Source organism: Chironomus tepperi, unplaced genomic scaffold, assembly GCF_022539635.2.
Source record: "Chironomus tepperi strain 1889 unplaced genomic scaffold, CSIRO-AGI_Ctep_v1 contig_257, whole genome shotgun sequence".
Taxonomy (NCBI): Eukaryota; Metazoa; Arthropoda; class Insecta; order Diptera; family Chironomidae; genus Chironomus; species Chironomus tepperi.
In genome coordinates this window covers 180,048-197,139 of record NW_027226379.1, presented here as the reverse complement: position 1 = coordinate 197,139, position 17,092 = coordinate 180,048, and the positions used below count along the sequence as shown (strand labels likewise).

Sequence of the window (17,092 nt, the reverse complement as noted above, 5' to 3'; positions counted from 1 at the left end):
ATATCAACAGCTTCTCTTCATGAGTTTTTGGAATAGCATACTTAGACATGCATACATAGGATTCAATAAATTGTCCAGCATTAAACCTAACAGTTTCAATACTGAACACAACTCAATTTATCCAAATTTTTAGACTTTTTAGTATCCATTCTCAATTGGATCACAATTGATCTGCACTGCCAGCGAAGCAAATAATTAATATCCATTAAAGAGCATTTCCCACTATCCGACATCAAAAACTCATACTCAGTAATTTAATTTATATTGATTAAATATTTATCCACAATTATTTAACTCCCAAATTAAAATTATTCAAATTAAGTTATGACCTCAGCGATGCTTAAAGCTCTCACAATAATTTTCATGATATATGAATTTGTTTCGTGTAAATATCACGAGAATGCTCAAGATTTGCGGTTTGCATAAATTCAGGAGCTGAAAAAAAAGGTATTTTGTACCTTTTTTACTTCAGATTCAAGGAGGAGATGCGTACATAAATTTTCCGTTTGTAAGCCTGCAAATGGTAAATTTTTATATAAATCATAATAAATTTTTAATCATGAAAAACTTGATCTTTTTTATTATTAAGGCTGTAAAAAATTTACTTTAATTTAATTCGCATGAGAAAATTTCTTACAAAAAATTTTTTGTATCTAAAGTTCATTTTTAAGCAACTTATTCTGTGTCTGACTAGTATATTCATACAAATTATCTGGCTTATGATGAAATTGATCGATTTCGGATGCGAGTTCAAAGTATCGCTTACGGAGAAGATGTGCAGCTGCTTTTGGCTGTCGATTTCTGGTAAATACACCTTTCTTATTTCCACCAACTCTTGTATACGTCTGTGCTGTCTTAAAGTCAGCAAAATTCCATACAAATTCTCCGATAAAGAATCCCTCACTTCGTAATTGATCGAATGCCTTGAAATGCTTCGAAAATTGCTGTGACTGCATGTGGAGGAAGTAAAAAAATATTTTTCTATGCACAAGAATTTTTTGAGGAATTTCCATCGAATATTTACCTGAAACTCTTCCGACCACACATATGCTGGCAACATATGCAATCCTTCAACTGTATCGGATCCATATTCACTCATTAATACAGGCTTACCATGCTTTGCATGCCAATCTCTTGCCTCATTTTCAACATAGCTTGTGACCATGTCTAGTCTGCCGGTGTTTTGATACCATGCGTTGTATCTGTGGAGGACAAGTGGAGGATATGGAATTTAAGGTACGGATTCTTAATTTGTGTGATATTAAGTTGGTAATTAAGTTCCTTTTTGATGATTCTCAAAATAGAAGGTGACTTAATTTTAGTCAATGCAATGGGGATGTTCGCCGAAAGTATTACAACGGAACTTGAAATTGGAAAGCGGTAGTCAGCAATAGAGCTTTTTTCCTGCTTTAACCGGAAGCTAAGGGAGGTTCGACAGTTGCTGTTTATGACCATTTAAGTAAGTAAGTAAGTAATGTGGAATTTGCAGTTTAAATGACCTGACAGCTGAAATAGCTCTTTGGCTTAGTGTTTTCTTACTAAAGTACTTAATTATTGGGATGCGGACATAGCGGTCATAGGTTCGAATCTCAATAAATCGCTCTTCATATTTTGAAACTCAAACTGCAGACCAATCAGCACAAGACCCTAAAAACCGGCTAAAAATAGCCTTTGTAGTGCTTTAACCGCCTTCATCTCTTGCCGGTAACACGACGACGTGACTGTCCCTTAGTGATCACATACTCCACTGCTCTAATAATCCTTCAACATCTCACACTACTCACCTATTAAAACTAATAATATCTAAATACTGTGCTGCCATATCCTGCTTAAAATTAACAGCAATTGCAGCTGTAATTGGTCTTGTTGGATCTAATTCTCTTGTATATCTCACAACTTCAGCAAAATATTGATCAGCACTTGACTGTTGTGTTCTTGGCTCATTTGCAATTGACCACATTACAACGGATGGATGATTTCTATCACGATGAATGAGTTGCTCGATGCTGTATTTGTGGTTTTCTAATAACTTTTGGCTGTAGTTTCTGTTAATTACATTGTTATATTTAGAATAATTTAATTTGAAATAGAATAATGTAATTTTGAAGCTTAAATGTACTTACTCAGTATCAACAGATGGACATTCATCGATAATCATAATACCGTATTCATCGGCAAATTGCATTGATTCTTCGGAGTAGGGGTAGTGGCTTGTTCTGGATTTGAGAGAGAAAAATTTTAAAAATAGATTTTAATTGTTATTGAATATGAATTGATGGATGAATGGGATTTTGAGGATGTTGATAGAAATTACTGGGGTGTATCTAGAGGTAAGGGAGGTTTCGAGGCATTCCCTTCTCTGGACAATTTTTTTTAATTTTTAGGGGATTTCCTCCACAAAAGTATGGGATATTGGTAAGCAGTAGTCAATCATAGAGCTAGTTTCAGGATCCACATATAGGAGATCATGGATCGCCATTAGAGATTTTAATCCCGGGCATCAAAATGTATGTAATCCCGGGATTAAAAACTGCATACAAATCAATCCCGGGCTTGAAAAACACAATGGCAATTGATGTGCATGATGAGCAATGTAGCTATGGACGTGTTTAAGAGTTAGGGTCAACTTTCATTGAGACTTATCTAGTTCTGATCTGGTCGGTTTCTCTGTACTACCCAATCTTAAAAGCGCAAGTCGGTTAATCGATCATAAATCCAGTCCAGGGCAGGCGTGACACTGACTTGTTACCGGATTCGATTTGAATTTGGGAGTATTCAGGAGTCTTGCAAGTCTAGAGCTGGAATCTGAATCAATAAACCGAATTGTGTTGTTCAGGTCAGATATTGTCACTAATATAAGAAGGATATACCCTAAAACGCTAATCCCTGAATTCATCATCACCCCAATTGGAAGGGTATACCCTCTAAGAAACTAGCCTCCGACTATGTCATCACCCCAAGTGACACAATATGTGTTTAGTCGATGGATTTTCTATAATTCGTCAATTTTGCAACTAGACTTACAGTCGACTAATCACATCCTATTCCACTCACCCACTCCATCCATAATTTCCCAACATCTGATACTTACCGATAAGCATTAGCACCAATCCATTTCAACAGATTAAAGTCTTTAGTTAACAATGCATAATCAAGTCCTTTTCCACGAATATCACTATCCTCATGTCGTCCAAATCCTCGAAAATATATTGGCTTATCATTGATTAAAAGTGAAGAGTTATTCCACTTGATAGATCTAATTCCAAATTTTGTTCTATAAATATCAATTATTTCATCATTATTTGTCAATTGAATTTCAATTGTATATAGATATCCTGGTTGTGGATGCATTAAATATGGCCACCATAGATTTGGATTTTTAATTAAAATTTCACCACTTAATGTATCATTACTGGCCATAGATTCAGTTATATTGTTATTGTCTCTATCGAATATAATTGTTTTAATGTTGAAGTCATTCGTTGAGTTATCATTCAGCACGACTTTGTAGTCAACAAGACCATCCCGTTCCTCTGTCACTTTTGGATTGAGAATTACCTCCTTTATGAACACGTATGGTGTTGTATATAAATGTACAGAACGATGAATGCCAGCATAATTAAAGAAATCGAAACTATATTGCTGGATTATTTCCTTTCCATTATCGGAATCTTGTTCGACAATTTTCCCTTGTGGAATTGTTGTTTGTAGCAATACATTATCGCACAGCACAGTGATGCGATTCTCTTTTGCGAAATTTACATATTCGGTGATTTCTGCCTCGAATGGAAGATGACCGAATTCGTGACGCACAACGAGATTACCTGTTGAAGGAATATGTTTAGATTAGTTTTAGGTGAATTATAGGATGGGAGTTTGAAGTTTTGTGAACTTGGTGTGATTCTTGGGGTTATCGTTAAGGGTTTCTGATGCCGAGACGGAGATCGGGACTTTTCGGGTAGCCTCGAGACCAGGTCTTCAGGAAACCTTAGTTATTGGGGATTGTTTTGATGCGAAGGTGTAGATTTTTGGTTTAGGACAGTGGATAGCAACTTGTGTGCTGCGACAGAATTGTGTGCTGTCAAATTCTTTTGGAAATGCCATTTTGTGCGGTTTCGGTCGAGGCTTATCATCAAGGTATGCCATGGCACAAACATGGTTGCTCACCACTGCTCTAGGGCACCTTATCTTAGTTACATCTTAGTTTGATTTCCATTCCATAAAATGGTACATCGATTTTTCAGTTTGAAGGTACGGCACTCTAGGTTGTCCAGCCCCTGCTCAACACCCTAAGAATGTTATATTGTACATTGCACCCCTAATCTCAAAAATCCCCTTTTTTGCCTACGCTCCTGCTCCCGCTCAATGCATTAAAATTCCACTATTTACTTCCACTTCATTCCCGTATTAGAAATTGCCAGATACTATTTAAATGCATCGTAAAAGAGAATATCTATTTCTATTTATAATTTACACATGCATCAACTACTTCTAGAGTGTAAGGTAATGGAGATACAAATTAAACATAAACTTAAGTAAATAAACGAATGGAAATATTTCTTCAAGATCATGTGTTATCTGTTGCATTATGTGTATTTACTATGTTAATCATCAGCTTTACAATATTCTATGTTAGAATATGCTGTTGACTAGTTTAGGAAACCTGATAGTATGCATCAAATAATGTAACATTTCAATGTATGACGATCAGCCAAGTGTAAGTTTGTTGTGTTATCAAACTTTTTGTGGCACATCAGAAGGTTTAGGTGGCATACCATAGTGTCGCAGAACATACCGAATAGGATAAGTCGGCTAATGGATTCAAAATCTGGTACGAGCACGGCGAGAATCTAACTTGATACCAGATTCAGAACGATGCCGGCCTGACATAGTTTAGTGCTAGATTAGGTTTGAATCTTGCATCACGTCAATGTCACGCCGCTTTCGTGTCGAGTTTTGGATCGATTAGCCGACTTTTCTTAGGGAGGCTATGGATCACATTTGATCTGTAAGGCCATCGAAGTAAGTAAGCAAGTAGCCGACTTATACTTTCCGGGATAGTTAGAGAACCACTGAATCAAGAACTATCAAAAGATGAATATTTAGCTTTACTTTTTAACTTATAAATCATCTAAAAACCCAATTATCCCTAGAATAATCCGCAAGAATCACATCAAGTTCACAAAAGCAGCAAATGATTTCGGTGTCGACTGGAATTTTAGATGCAGTCGAGTCGACTTTTCCAAACAAATTCTGAATCGACTTCAATCTATAAGCTAGTGTTGTCCAAACTTTTTTTTGTCACGGCAAACTTTACAAGGCACACCTTAGTGGTAAGCCTCGACCGGAGCTACGATATCATGGAATTGCAATGTCGAAACACTAGTGTGTCGTGACACAGTTGGATCCAGAGCTCGAAATCAACTCAGATTTTGTATGAAAAAGGTTGACTCGACTTCGAACTCTGCTTTGGACAACCCAGCACTAAGCAGTAATCAACTTACCATTAATCCAAACATAAGCCTCATAATGCACACTTCCAAATCTCACAAATACTCTTTGGTTTTTCCACGATTGTGGAATAAAAAATTTCCTCTCATACCACACAGTTCCAACATGATCACGCATTTCACTGTCTTCAACAATGTCGTTGTAGCTATTAATGTTTTCACGGTAAATGAAGATGATAATTAGGTGGTTAAAATAATTGTGTAAATTAACAAAAAAAAAAGCTACCTTGATGGCACTGGCATGTTTATCACATTTGTTGATTCTCTCAATTCTCTCAAATACCATTTTTCTCGTAAGCCTACTGATGGCTTATTTGTATCACTTTTAGCAAAATTCCACATTCCATCTAATGATCGAACCTCTCTCGTCTCTGATTCACGCGGATATAAGAGCCCTTGTGTGACTCTTTCGTTACCGGAAAATAACATTGTACCGAAAACTATATGTACCATATATCCAACGAATCCCATCAGAAGAAATGTAAATGCTGTAAGATAAAAAAATTTTTTACGCATTACAGCATGTGTCTGCTGCTGATCGGATCGACTTCCAAAATATAACTAACGAAAAACTAACTCAAACAAAAAAAAAATATCAATTATTCAATATAGAATAATTTAGAGAGAAAAAAAATCAAGTATATGCTGCACAGAGACTGAAAATTGTTTATATAAACAGAAAAAAAGCAGTTCTCGGCACTGATAAGTGTTTCAGCTATTAATTTATGGTGTTTTTTTTTTTCTCTAAAATTTCAATTAAACTTTTTAAATTCTATTAAGTCTCAAAAAATTAATCCATGGCTAACTATTATTAAATAATAAAGTGAATCAAATTTATGTCTACAAACTACGAGCTATGCTTATCTGATCTATGTGTCATACAACAAGGAGTTGATGTATTTCTATCATTATGCATGTTACTCATCATATTTCTACGGAACTTGATTGTACTATATTTTGATCATTGCTTAACATTGGGATATTAAGTGAGATTCAGAAATAAAGAAATTTTATTGACAGGGTTGGAAAATTGGAGTTTTGGGAAATATCATTCATTTAGATATCTGTAACTAGATCTTGAAGTCTACTAGTATATAATACCCTAACAGATAACGAGCAAGATCATTATTATATTCACAAAATTTAATTATATAGATTGTGTATACAAGGGATTCGACAATTCCATGTAAGTATGCGCATAGCGTTTGAAAATCTTGCATATGTACATGTACTAGAATCTTCATGAAATTCTAGCACTTATATACAAAACTTGCAAACAGAATGCGCATACTTGTATAGTAATTTTCAAACCCTAGAGTATACTCTTGTGCATGCTCATTGAATGTTAGAGTATGTAGAGTCGAGTTGATATTTCCATACAAAATTCGAAAAATTTGTATTAAAAATTAGAGTCTTTTTACATTTAGGAAAAGTCTTATGGATCAGAATTACAATCCGAGCAACACAAAGCAAAATGATTAAAGCTCCATCACGAAGCATTTAAGGTTCGTTCATTTTTGTCTGATTGTAAATTAATTAGATCAAATATTAAATATTTCTCAAATTTCTAATAGAGAACTAGCTATTTGTTTCGAGTAACATAAAGGAAGAGACAGAATCCTTCTGAAATTCATGCGGATTTCAAATGAACACCGAAGTAAGTCTGGCTCTCATTATGTCGCCTGAGTTGTTACTTATTAATTCATTATTTATGGTACTAGAAAAACTCTCGTCTGGTTCTAAACACTTTTAAAGCCTAACACAATGGAAATCTTCTAAAAATTTGAAATCAATTCTCAATTAAAAGACACAAGTTAGTACAATCAGCAGTTTTGTTAGTTTGTAAAAAAATCCATTGATTCCAACATAATAAACTAAATAAACCTTGGGAATCAATATCCAATAAAATCTCAATTTTTTCATAATATTTGATCTAAATTGCATTAAGGATTTATTTACTTAAAAACAATCAGAACTGATGCAATTCAAATATCAATAAAAAACATGTGTTTCAGCTTATATCTTACGATTTGAAAATTACTCAAATATTATGACTGCCTTGACTGCCTGACTAAGTGTTTTAATCAAAAATCCTCATAACAAAGAGCTATTATTAACTTTTGAACAAAAAAAATCTCACAATTGAGAAATATGATGCCAATTTTGTGAATGGCATATATGATAAAGTCAAATCTACGTCACATGATGATTTTTGAATGTAATTTATCAGAAAAGATTTATTCAAATATGTAGAGCAGTGATAAGAGCATTAAAGGAATTTTGCTATGCTAATGCTTTTATGCTCTTATGATTATGAATGAATAGGTTATCAATTAGCAAAGAGCCAGACACGATAGAGATTTAAGACAATGCCCGGAAAGTACAGTGCGTAGAAATGGCCAAGAATCCGAACTTAGGTCGTCATGACTCTGATCTGAGGCCGGATTCCAAGGTAACTGGCCTAACTCTAGTCACTCTGCCGTTGGTCTGGATTTTTGGCCTATTAGTGCCTTCTAAATACTTAGCACAAGTCGGTCGATTGATCAAAAATCTGGTTCTAAGCTGGTGTGACCCTTCCGTGTTGCCAGATCCGGTATAAATCCAAATTGACGTGACTCTGACAGGATGCCGAATTTTGGATCGATTATCCAACCTGTGCTGTTCAGGTTGGCTTTAGTTCAGTTTACTAACTCAGACACTCATTAACAACAAATCCACAAAACATTTGCAATCTCCCAAAAAAATATACTTCCACTTTATTCACATTACTTAATGTCATTCCCGCCAAAAAGAATAAAAATTCTCAAAAGTCTGACGTAGAAAAAAAATCCGCAGACGAAATAAATATATATATTTTTCACTTTCATGCTCAGTTCTCACACCCTTCAATTAATGATAAACGTTTATTTAGACGAAACATTCTCAATGAATAAGAAAATTGCGCGCGACTGACTGCTCACCACAGAAAAATAAGAATTCTTTTGAAATATCTAAATTATGACTTGTTGCAGTCTCGTGAGTTTGAAGTAAATTCAAGTAAGAAGTTTCTTATTCGAACCAGAGCTGCAAAACAGACATCTGTGACAGCAGACAGGATTTGTAAGAAAAACCATACAAATTATCAAGAATTTGCCCTGCTTTGCAAATCTGATTCCGAACAGCACTACATGCTCGCTAATGTATCCATATTAGCAGAAAGAGACGAAGTTGCTTTGAAGTCACCGCAATAGACTGTTCGGATCAGTAAAATTAAATTGAACAAATTCTTAAAGAGTCATACACTCCCCGAGTAGATCATGCTGGCTACGATTAGTCTACTGTACATAATGTCTAGTTATAAAATTGACATTTAATGGCAATTTCGACATGGCTGCGATTTTGATATTCATTGTATTTACTATGAAATGTCACAAGTCGGTAACTAAAATAGCACAAGTCGGCCAATTAATCCAAAATCAAGCTCCAGGTTTGCCTGACCTTGCAAGCTGCTGGCTTTAAAATAAATCCTGTATCATGTCAGAGTCGTGCCGAATTGCTACTGAGTGGATTTGAGTGGAAAAATGTACATTATAACTAGTTACAGGCAAGTTAATGTCTAGCCAATGACTTGTTCCAATGGGTTTATGTGAGGGTTCCACTCGGGTTTCTATTATTCGGATCAGGTTTACAACTAGACTTTCGGATTTAAGGAACGAAATTATTGTCAAAAACTAAAGCGGCTAGTTCTTCTTTTAAATTACATACCCAGGACATAACCCTAAATGTTCCTAACACAATCATGTCAATTGACAAGACAGAAAATCAACAAACATAAAAAAAATTTAAAAATCCACACATTGTAAATGATGTTTTGATGACTTAGAACTTCAAATTTCACTTGAGAATTCTGTGACTAGATGAGTGAGTCAGTTAACATCGTTCAAATGGACGTGTCAATAAACGATTAATATTTAAGTGCTCATAAACAATTTGATAGTAAGTGAATGAACAGAATCTTCAAAAATAAATGAGCGGAAAGAACATATTCATTTGGGGAGATCATTGATCTTAAATAATACGTACATCAGTGAACTTTGCTTAACTGATCTTTCTTTTTTTGTCGAGAGTTCGGGACTCATTAATTCATCAAATTGAGCATTTTTTTGAGCAATTTTTAATTCATATACGAGCATTATCATTAATTGAATTTATTGTGCATATAGACAATGTCATCGACTAATTATCAGCACATTAATCATATTTGTTCTTTATGTGTCGTAAATCAAGCTGATTGTAGAGTTGAATAATTTATTCGGTAGCTTATTGAAATGATTTATGTTGGAATTATGATTTTAAATATGAAATGGAAATTTAAACAATTTTTTTTGTGAATTTCTGTTGCATTTGCAGATAATGTGACTGAATTTTGTAGGGTTGGTCGATAAACTGTGCATGGCTTCACATCTATTATTGGCGAGCCCTTCAAATGTCTATAGCATGACCTTAACATTTAAATTCATAGTGTCTACAGTCTAGTAATTAATTTACATACACATAAATGTTTAACTGTATATTCTGAACTTGGCTGAATAGAACAAATCGGCTACTCGATGCAAAATCCGACACCAGACCGCTGTTATAAGTAAGTAAGTAAGTAAGTAATATTTATTACCAAAAGGTATTTAAATGACAATATAATGTTATTCTGGCATGGTGCCGGATTTAAACCGAATCTGAGTTCCAGACCTGAGATCAGGTATTAGGCCGGCGTGATACTGACTTGGTGCTAGATTCAGTTCAAATCTGACACTATGCTAGAATAATAGCAGTCTGATGCCGAGTTGTGGATCAAATCAGGGATTCTGCCGAACTTAAACCGAATCTTACAATAAGATTTGACGGTTTGTGCTATTCAGGTTGATACTTTAAAACATAACATTACCCATTGATAAATAATGAAGACTGTCGAATCGATTTTAAATCTGCACTAAAGGACGAAGCTGAATCAGAACCTTAAACTTGTCTTAAACTAAACTTCGAATGACACCCGATTCGACAAAACTAATTTATGAAGATTTAAAGTCAAGTTTATGTCCAGTTTGTCTTGGTTAAGGGCACAACTAATTTATCAAAAGTCTGGAACGGGCATCACGCTTTCACTTAATTGAATACTTAATCAACAAAGAAAAAAGTTAACTGAATTCGTGACTTTTCTTGACTTGTCATGTCACTTATTAGGAAATAATATTATTCTATTTAATAATTCACAAGTGGACATAACCTGAGTTCTAGAGACTCGGTTGAGATGTTTCAGTATTGTCAGCATAGAATGGATATCAAAAATTTGAGGATGGGGTAGGATTTCGGTCTTAAAAAAATCCAAAAAATTGAAGAATATCCAATAAAAGTGGCAAAGTTGATTTCCATGATAAAAAATTCCCTTAGAATCAGATTTACGCTTGAATCTTGAATCTCCAAACTAATATCTCACTGACCATTTCCTGTATTTTTGATTATTCTGCCATTTAACCCTATTAAATTCAACTTCACACTGGCTTGATGCCAACTTAATTCTTGTATTATATTTTAGATTCACTTTAAAACATCTGAGAATTGACATTATTAAAAATGAGTCAGACTAGAAGTTGATACTCAATAAATTAGCACTTATAGTCATTGCATAATAATGTCATCAATATGCTATGTTCAAGTATAATAATCCAATCTTGTGATTTGTTGGAATGGATTGTGAACTGTAACTCAAGTTCAAACTATTCATGATTCTATGTCCGAGTGTCAAAAAGGAAAAGGAGAGTTTCTGTTTGGGATTTAGAGCGACATAAATGTAGATGGCTTCACCATGAAGCTTTGAAGGCATATTGCTGCCATTTGACCTCCACATCAAAGTAGCTTACAATTTGTGTGTTAATAAGAAGAGTTTTGGCAAGTGGTAGTCAGCGATAGAGCCAGCTTCAAGCACACACTGAAGGAAGCCATGAAACATACTTCATCTGTCCCGTCAGCGAAATAAGTAAGAAGAGCTTTAAAGAATCCACAGTCGAGGTTTCTTCTTTTGTGTCGCATAGAACAAAATCTTCATTATTGCTTACATTTCCAAATTATTTTCACATTCTTGATATTTTCACTACACTAATTCATACACAGATAACTAATGTCAACTGCTAAATCTAAATCAGACGCTGTCCCGATCGGCACATATTGAAATGTTACGACGATGAGGCGGCAGTAGGCTAATGTTTATATTAGGCCTTTGACTTTGAAAATGTCAAAAACCTTGCAAAGTCAAAGGCAATGACTTTTTCATATCAACACTGCAGTAGACTCCGAATTCAAGGAACTTACTTGGAAAATACAACCAAATTTGACAATTGACTGTAATTTGATTGATTCTAAGATTCTAAGTATATCAAGTGATTCTAAGTCAATTTGGCAATTTTGGTTGCTTTCAAAAATTTACTGCTGCTTAGTGCCAACATTGTAATATGTACCGACCGGTCATGTTCTTCATATCTACGTCCACAAATCTCGACCTCTCATTATTCAAACAAAAGGAATGAACTCATTGATTTTTTTCACTTCCGAAACTTTTCCTTTCTATTTTTTGCTTGGCATTTCCCTAATTTTATCACGACCAACAAACAAATTCCTTTAAATTAATTTACAGCTTGCATGTTTGCTAATGGACTAGCCAAAATAAAAGAAAATTTTCTAGACACCAATAAAAAAATCAAGTCGGAACTAAACACAGCTAAGAATTAACTTAATTAAATTTAAATCCAATGCATATAAAATAAGTCATGCTTAAAATTTTCACTTTCGATGTTACTTACAATTTAAATTCATTTTTATACACAAGCTATAGAGTCGAATTCTAGTTTAAAATATTCTGTGACTTTCTTTAATCCGTAGCCGAAAAAGTGACGAAGCAAACTGAAGACAATTTGCAAATTTCTCAGTTCCTTTTATACAGACACTTTTACTCAATTCTCAATATTCTATGTATTTAATAATTTCTCAAGAGTTTTATATGTACGTCGAGTGATTATTTGGAGTGTACTTAAGCTTGGTTGGATGAACGTACTATGTGCTATATATTTATTGGTAAATGATATATGGCAAATAAACGCTTTGATTGATAACAAATTGATTAGTATTCACAACGACTTCTTATTAGTTTGATTATAATTAATGAAATTAAAGCATTATAAGTGAGCAGTATTAAGTATTCAAACTTAAAAATAAACAATGAAAAGTCAATGATTATATACAAATATTTGTGTGATTTCATTTTTTGAGGCTTAGACACTGGAGATTTTTGGGTATGGAATTTAGAGTTGGAATCTGATTTTTATCTGGTAATTTGCAAGCGGTTGCCAGCGATAGAGCCAGCTTCAGTTGCTGATTGAGAGAGGCCATGGATCACACTTGATCTGTAAGGCCATCGAAGTAAGTGAGTATCTGATTTTCAGTTGAAACAGAATTTTGCTTGCTTAAATTAACTGTAAGGTCCGTTGGTCTCGAATATTCGTCAAATCCAAGATTTCAGAGTCACTGTTAGGCTCGTTAAGACATGAAAAACACGTTGTCCAATCAAAAATATAGGAATAATGAATAAATCGTTCATTGTGCTTGGATGAAGAATATGGATCTTTGTAGATGCAGCGAGTTAAACACTTCGGAACGGGCTTCGCGGTTGTTGAGGACCAAAACTGCGCTATATGGACATTATTGGTTTTTATCAAGGATACAGGCATTTTGTAGAGAATTTTGGATGGTGCATCAGATCATCGATGGAAGTTCTATAAGCAAATTCTACATCATATTCTATTCTTCATTGTGCTTTAGCTTTGTTGTAAGTTTCTGGATTGCTGTGTGAGCAACGATGCAAAAGTGCTGGGAATTAGAAACTGGAAGAAGTTATCTAAAAACAGATCCAGCTTTCGATGAATTATTAATGCGACAATGGGCCCCCGCGCGCCTTCGCCAAGGAAGTAAGTAACTTAGCTTTGTTGAAGTCAATTCAACTTTTACTAAAATGCATTCAAAAACAATGAAATTTTTCGTGCTAACTAAGTTAATTATTGTAGTTAATGACCGTAGCAAGTATTGTAAGTCATCTGGGATTTACTTTTAACGGTTTTTAACAAATTTTGTGATTCTTGACGAGGTAATCGAAGAAAACAATTGAGAATAACGTCAAATATATTTTCCACTAAAAGCGGGTATTTAGATGACTAATATTCGAAAAAAGTCCATCAAATCGTTTGCTTTTACCTGATTAAGTCTAAATTCATGACATAATCCTCAAACAATTATTGAATATCAATGTACGTGTTCTGCATTAAAGCAACTACTAGAATCTGATTTTGTCAAATAAATGCGTCAGAAAAAGTGCCTAACTGCGTAATTCTATCCTTTGTATTCACGTAGGTATCATATGAACAATAGCATCAATTAGATATGCCGAATCAAGTCCTATGTCTCGGTTTTGACGTATTTTTAGCTACCGGTACCAAAACCCGCACTTGAAAAGGCATGATGTGTCATCTTTTTTTTAGGAAAATTTCTATTTTTGGGATTCGACTCCATAAGTTATAGTTTATATCATCATCTTATATAGTTTTTCTATGCAGCAACTCTTGAAACTAACTTAATTCTTTAATATGCTTTATTTCTCAGATTTATCAAACAATTAATCACATATTATGTTCACTAACAATTAATATAATCAACAACAATCACTTCCATACTCTCACAGCAACTCCTATAAGTGCAATGTTCTATGGAAAACACCTTCTAACTAAAAACAAAAATACTGACTCATTCCATTCAAGGCTTTTCTGTTATTAAATAACACTTCCAACTCTGATTTTGTATGACTAGCAATTATCACATTTAGTATTAAGTCATGAAGTAATTTACGTAAAAACATTTTTTTTTCAGTTTGTTTTGGTCTATCCAATAGTAAATTTATTTATGATAACAATTTTTTCTGTCTCGATTCCAAAGAAGAAGTTTTGGTTTTTTTTCATTATTCATTAATGTATGTCCAACTAATTTCGAATAGTAAAATGGACAGAACTAGGTCATAAAATATTAACGACTGGACATTAATGATTAATTAATCAATAAAATTCACCAAAAGAGGAAAGTTGAATTTTTTTGGTGACTTAAAGGAGTTTTTGTGACTTGAATTGATAGATTAAGGTGTTTGATGTGGACTGGATTGATGATTTTAGTAGGAATAAGCAAAATGGAGCTCGTGGATGACTAAAGAAGTCATGGAATGAAGCTGGATGTTTTGAAAATTGACAAATGGAATCCAGCGATAGATCCAGCTTAAAGCGACCTGTAGGAAGTCCTGGATCTGTTCGACCAGCATTGTAAGTAATTAACAGCAGTGTCTAAACCTCCTCAACCTTAATACCAACAATAATTGTGAAATTAAAATATAAACCTTACACTGAATTACTTCAAAGATTCTATGATAAAATCTTTGATTATAATGCAAGCCATTCTTATAAGTAATAGGCATACAACACACTTCAATACACTATTTATCGTATCTTAATATTTTCACATCCACAAGATCTTTAAATATCCAAAAAACTTTCAATTTCACAAGATAATATTCACAATAACAAATGAATCGCCGATGTTTATTTACTGTCGAGTGTCGACGAAAAAAAAAAGTGTAAAAAAAAAATTCAAATTTTTGACAGTTACGTCGACATTTATCCACAGCTTGTGTGAGAGACAAATACTCACCAAATAACATGAAATATCCACAACGTTTATGTTTTAATCGCAGCACGTCTAGTAACATTCCTACTCATTGTACGTTAGAAATATAACTAAACTTCGGAAATGTTGGAAAAAATAAGTTAGTTCCTTTTTTGCCACATTTTAACATTGTTTAGTGTTGTTTTGTGTTCGGGGCTAGTAAACAAACTATCGTGACTGGATACAACAAATGTATGAATAATTAAATTTATCATATGATTGGATAGACGTTTGATGGTGACAATTTGATTAACGTTTTGTGGAAATTATAATTCTTATGCTTGTTCTTGTTCTTTGGGATGGGGGAGGTGAAAGTAGGGCTGATCAATAAAAATATTATTATTATTGATCATTATCTTTATTGCATTAAATTTCTTATGAAGGCTTTGAAGGAATGTTTAGCGGAGTTTCTATGAAGTTATGCTGAAGTTGGGCATATTGTTGCAAAATCTGGATGAACTGGATGTGAAAAAGTCAAAGATTTGGATCCTGCAAATCCGTTATGATTTTTGAATTTTACAAAAAAATTTTGAATTTTACAAAACCGTTGAAGATTGAAATTTCACAAAACTGTTAGAAATTTTGAATTTTTCAAAATCGTTAAAACAGTTGAATTCTACAAAATCATTGAAATTTTGATTTTTACAACAAACCGTTAATCCTACAAAATTTTGAAATAGTCGGTAGATTTTTGAATTTTTCAAAACCGTTAAAATTTTTGAATTTTCCAAAACCATTAAAATTTTAATTCTACAGGTCCGTTGCAATTTTGGAATTTTACAAAACCGTTGAAAATTTTGAATTTTCACAAAGTTGTTGAATTTTGAATTTTTCCAAAACAGTTGTAACTTGAATTTTACAGTATTAGAAATTTTAAAATTTTTAAAATCGTTAAATTTTTGAATTTTATTAAACCGTTGAAATTTTCAACTCTATAAAACCGTTCATCAAATTCAAATTTTTCAAAACCGTTAAATTAATCAATTTCTTAACAAATGCGCTTTACTTTCACAACCTCAATACCTCACCACTTCCACCAATATCACAACCTTTTCTGTTCTCGACAATCCTTTCCAATCGCATTTGCTATTATTTTCATTTACTCACAGTGTTTTTAACACATTCATTTTCCATAATGAGCGATTGAACTCACAATCAGATTTCGTAGCACATCCTGTGGTGTTTTTAAAAGCATTTGCCTAGCCTTTCTTAAAAAGAAAGTGATTCCTTTGTTCCTTAATGCTAATATTATCCACAAAAAAAGAAATTTCTAGTTGCACCTTTTTAATTTAGAAATATGATGAAAATACGATGAATTAGGGAATCGATTTTATTACCATTGGCTAGAACTGCTGCCTTAATGTATTTTCATTAACTTATTCTTCTTTGAATTATAACATGCAAGCTGTTTTACTAGGTGAAATATTGAATAAAAATGAGGATTGTGTTGAAATATGTATGAAAATATTTGTATTGATGTCAAGTGCATGATTGTGGAAGGTTTGGGGGGCTTTTTTTGGGGTTATTTGCGAATATTTAGAGTCTTTTTAAGAATAATAAGGATTTTTATTTGCAAATGCTGTTTAAGATTTGCTGGATACTTACTTTGCTAGTTGTACAGATCAACAAATCCATCGCAACAAATCAACAGTTGATGGCAATCTGAGTTGAGCCAATACCAAGTGCTTCACTGCATCCAAACATGTCTCCATCAACAGAATCCTTCCCAAGGATTTATGGAAATGAACAGTTTAATGAAGGATGTCAGTCTGATTTTGCATAAAACTCAAATCAGATGT

At 33.5% G+C, this 17,092-nt stretch overlaps 1 protein-coding gene across 1 annotated transcript; it reads right to left on the bottom strand.

Moving 5' to 3' along the window:
- Nucleotides 1-550: 550 nt before the first annotated feature.
- On the bottom strand, nucleotides 551-15,165 carry LOC139091615 (beta-glucuronidase). The gene is made up of 8 exons (XM_070641758.1): nucleotides 14,973-15,165; nucleotides 5,737-5,998; nucleotides 5,505-5,656; nucleotides 3,092-3,824; nucleotides 2,124-2,216; nucleotides 1,785-2,045; nucleotides 1,025-1,202; nucleotides 551-950 (listed from the first exon to the last, which is right to left on the bottom strand). The coding sequence occupies exons 1-8, from the start codon at nucleotides 15,043-15,045 to the stop codon at nucleotides 654-656; spliced, it is 2,049 nt and encodes a 682-aa protein (XP_070497859.1). The 5' UTR covers nucleotides 15,046-15,165; the 3' UTR covers nucleotides 551-653.
- Between the last annotated feature and the right edge of the window lie 1,927 nt (nucleotides 15,166-17,092).

Bases quoted from the DNA above. Each gene is read 5' to 3' on its own strand.
- LOC139091615 (XM_070641758.1), bottom strand. From the start codon at position 15,045: ATGCCTATTACTTATAAGAATGGCTTGCATTATAATCAAAGATTTTAT. The intron at 5,657-5,736 runs GTAGCTTTTTTT...AAACATTAATAG, and splicing joins AACATGCCAGTGCCATCAAG to CTACAACGACATTGTTGAAG. The intron at 2,217-3,091 runs GTAAGTATCAGA...TCTCAAATCCAG, and splicing joins ATTGGTGCTAATGCTTATCG to AACAAGCCACTACCCCTACT.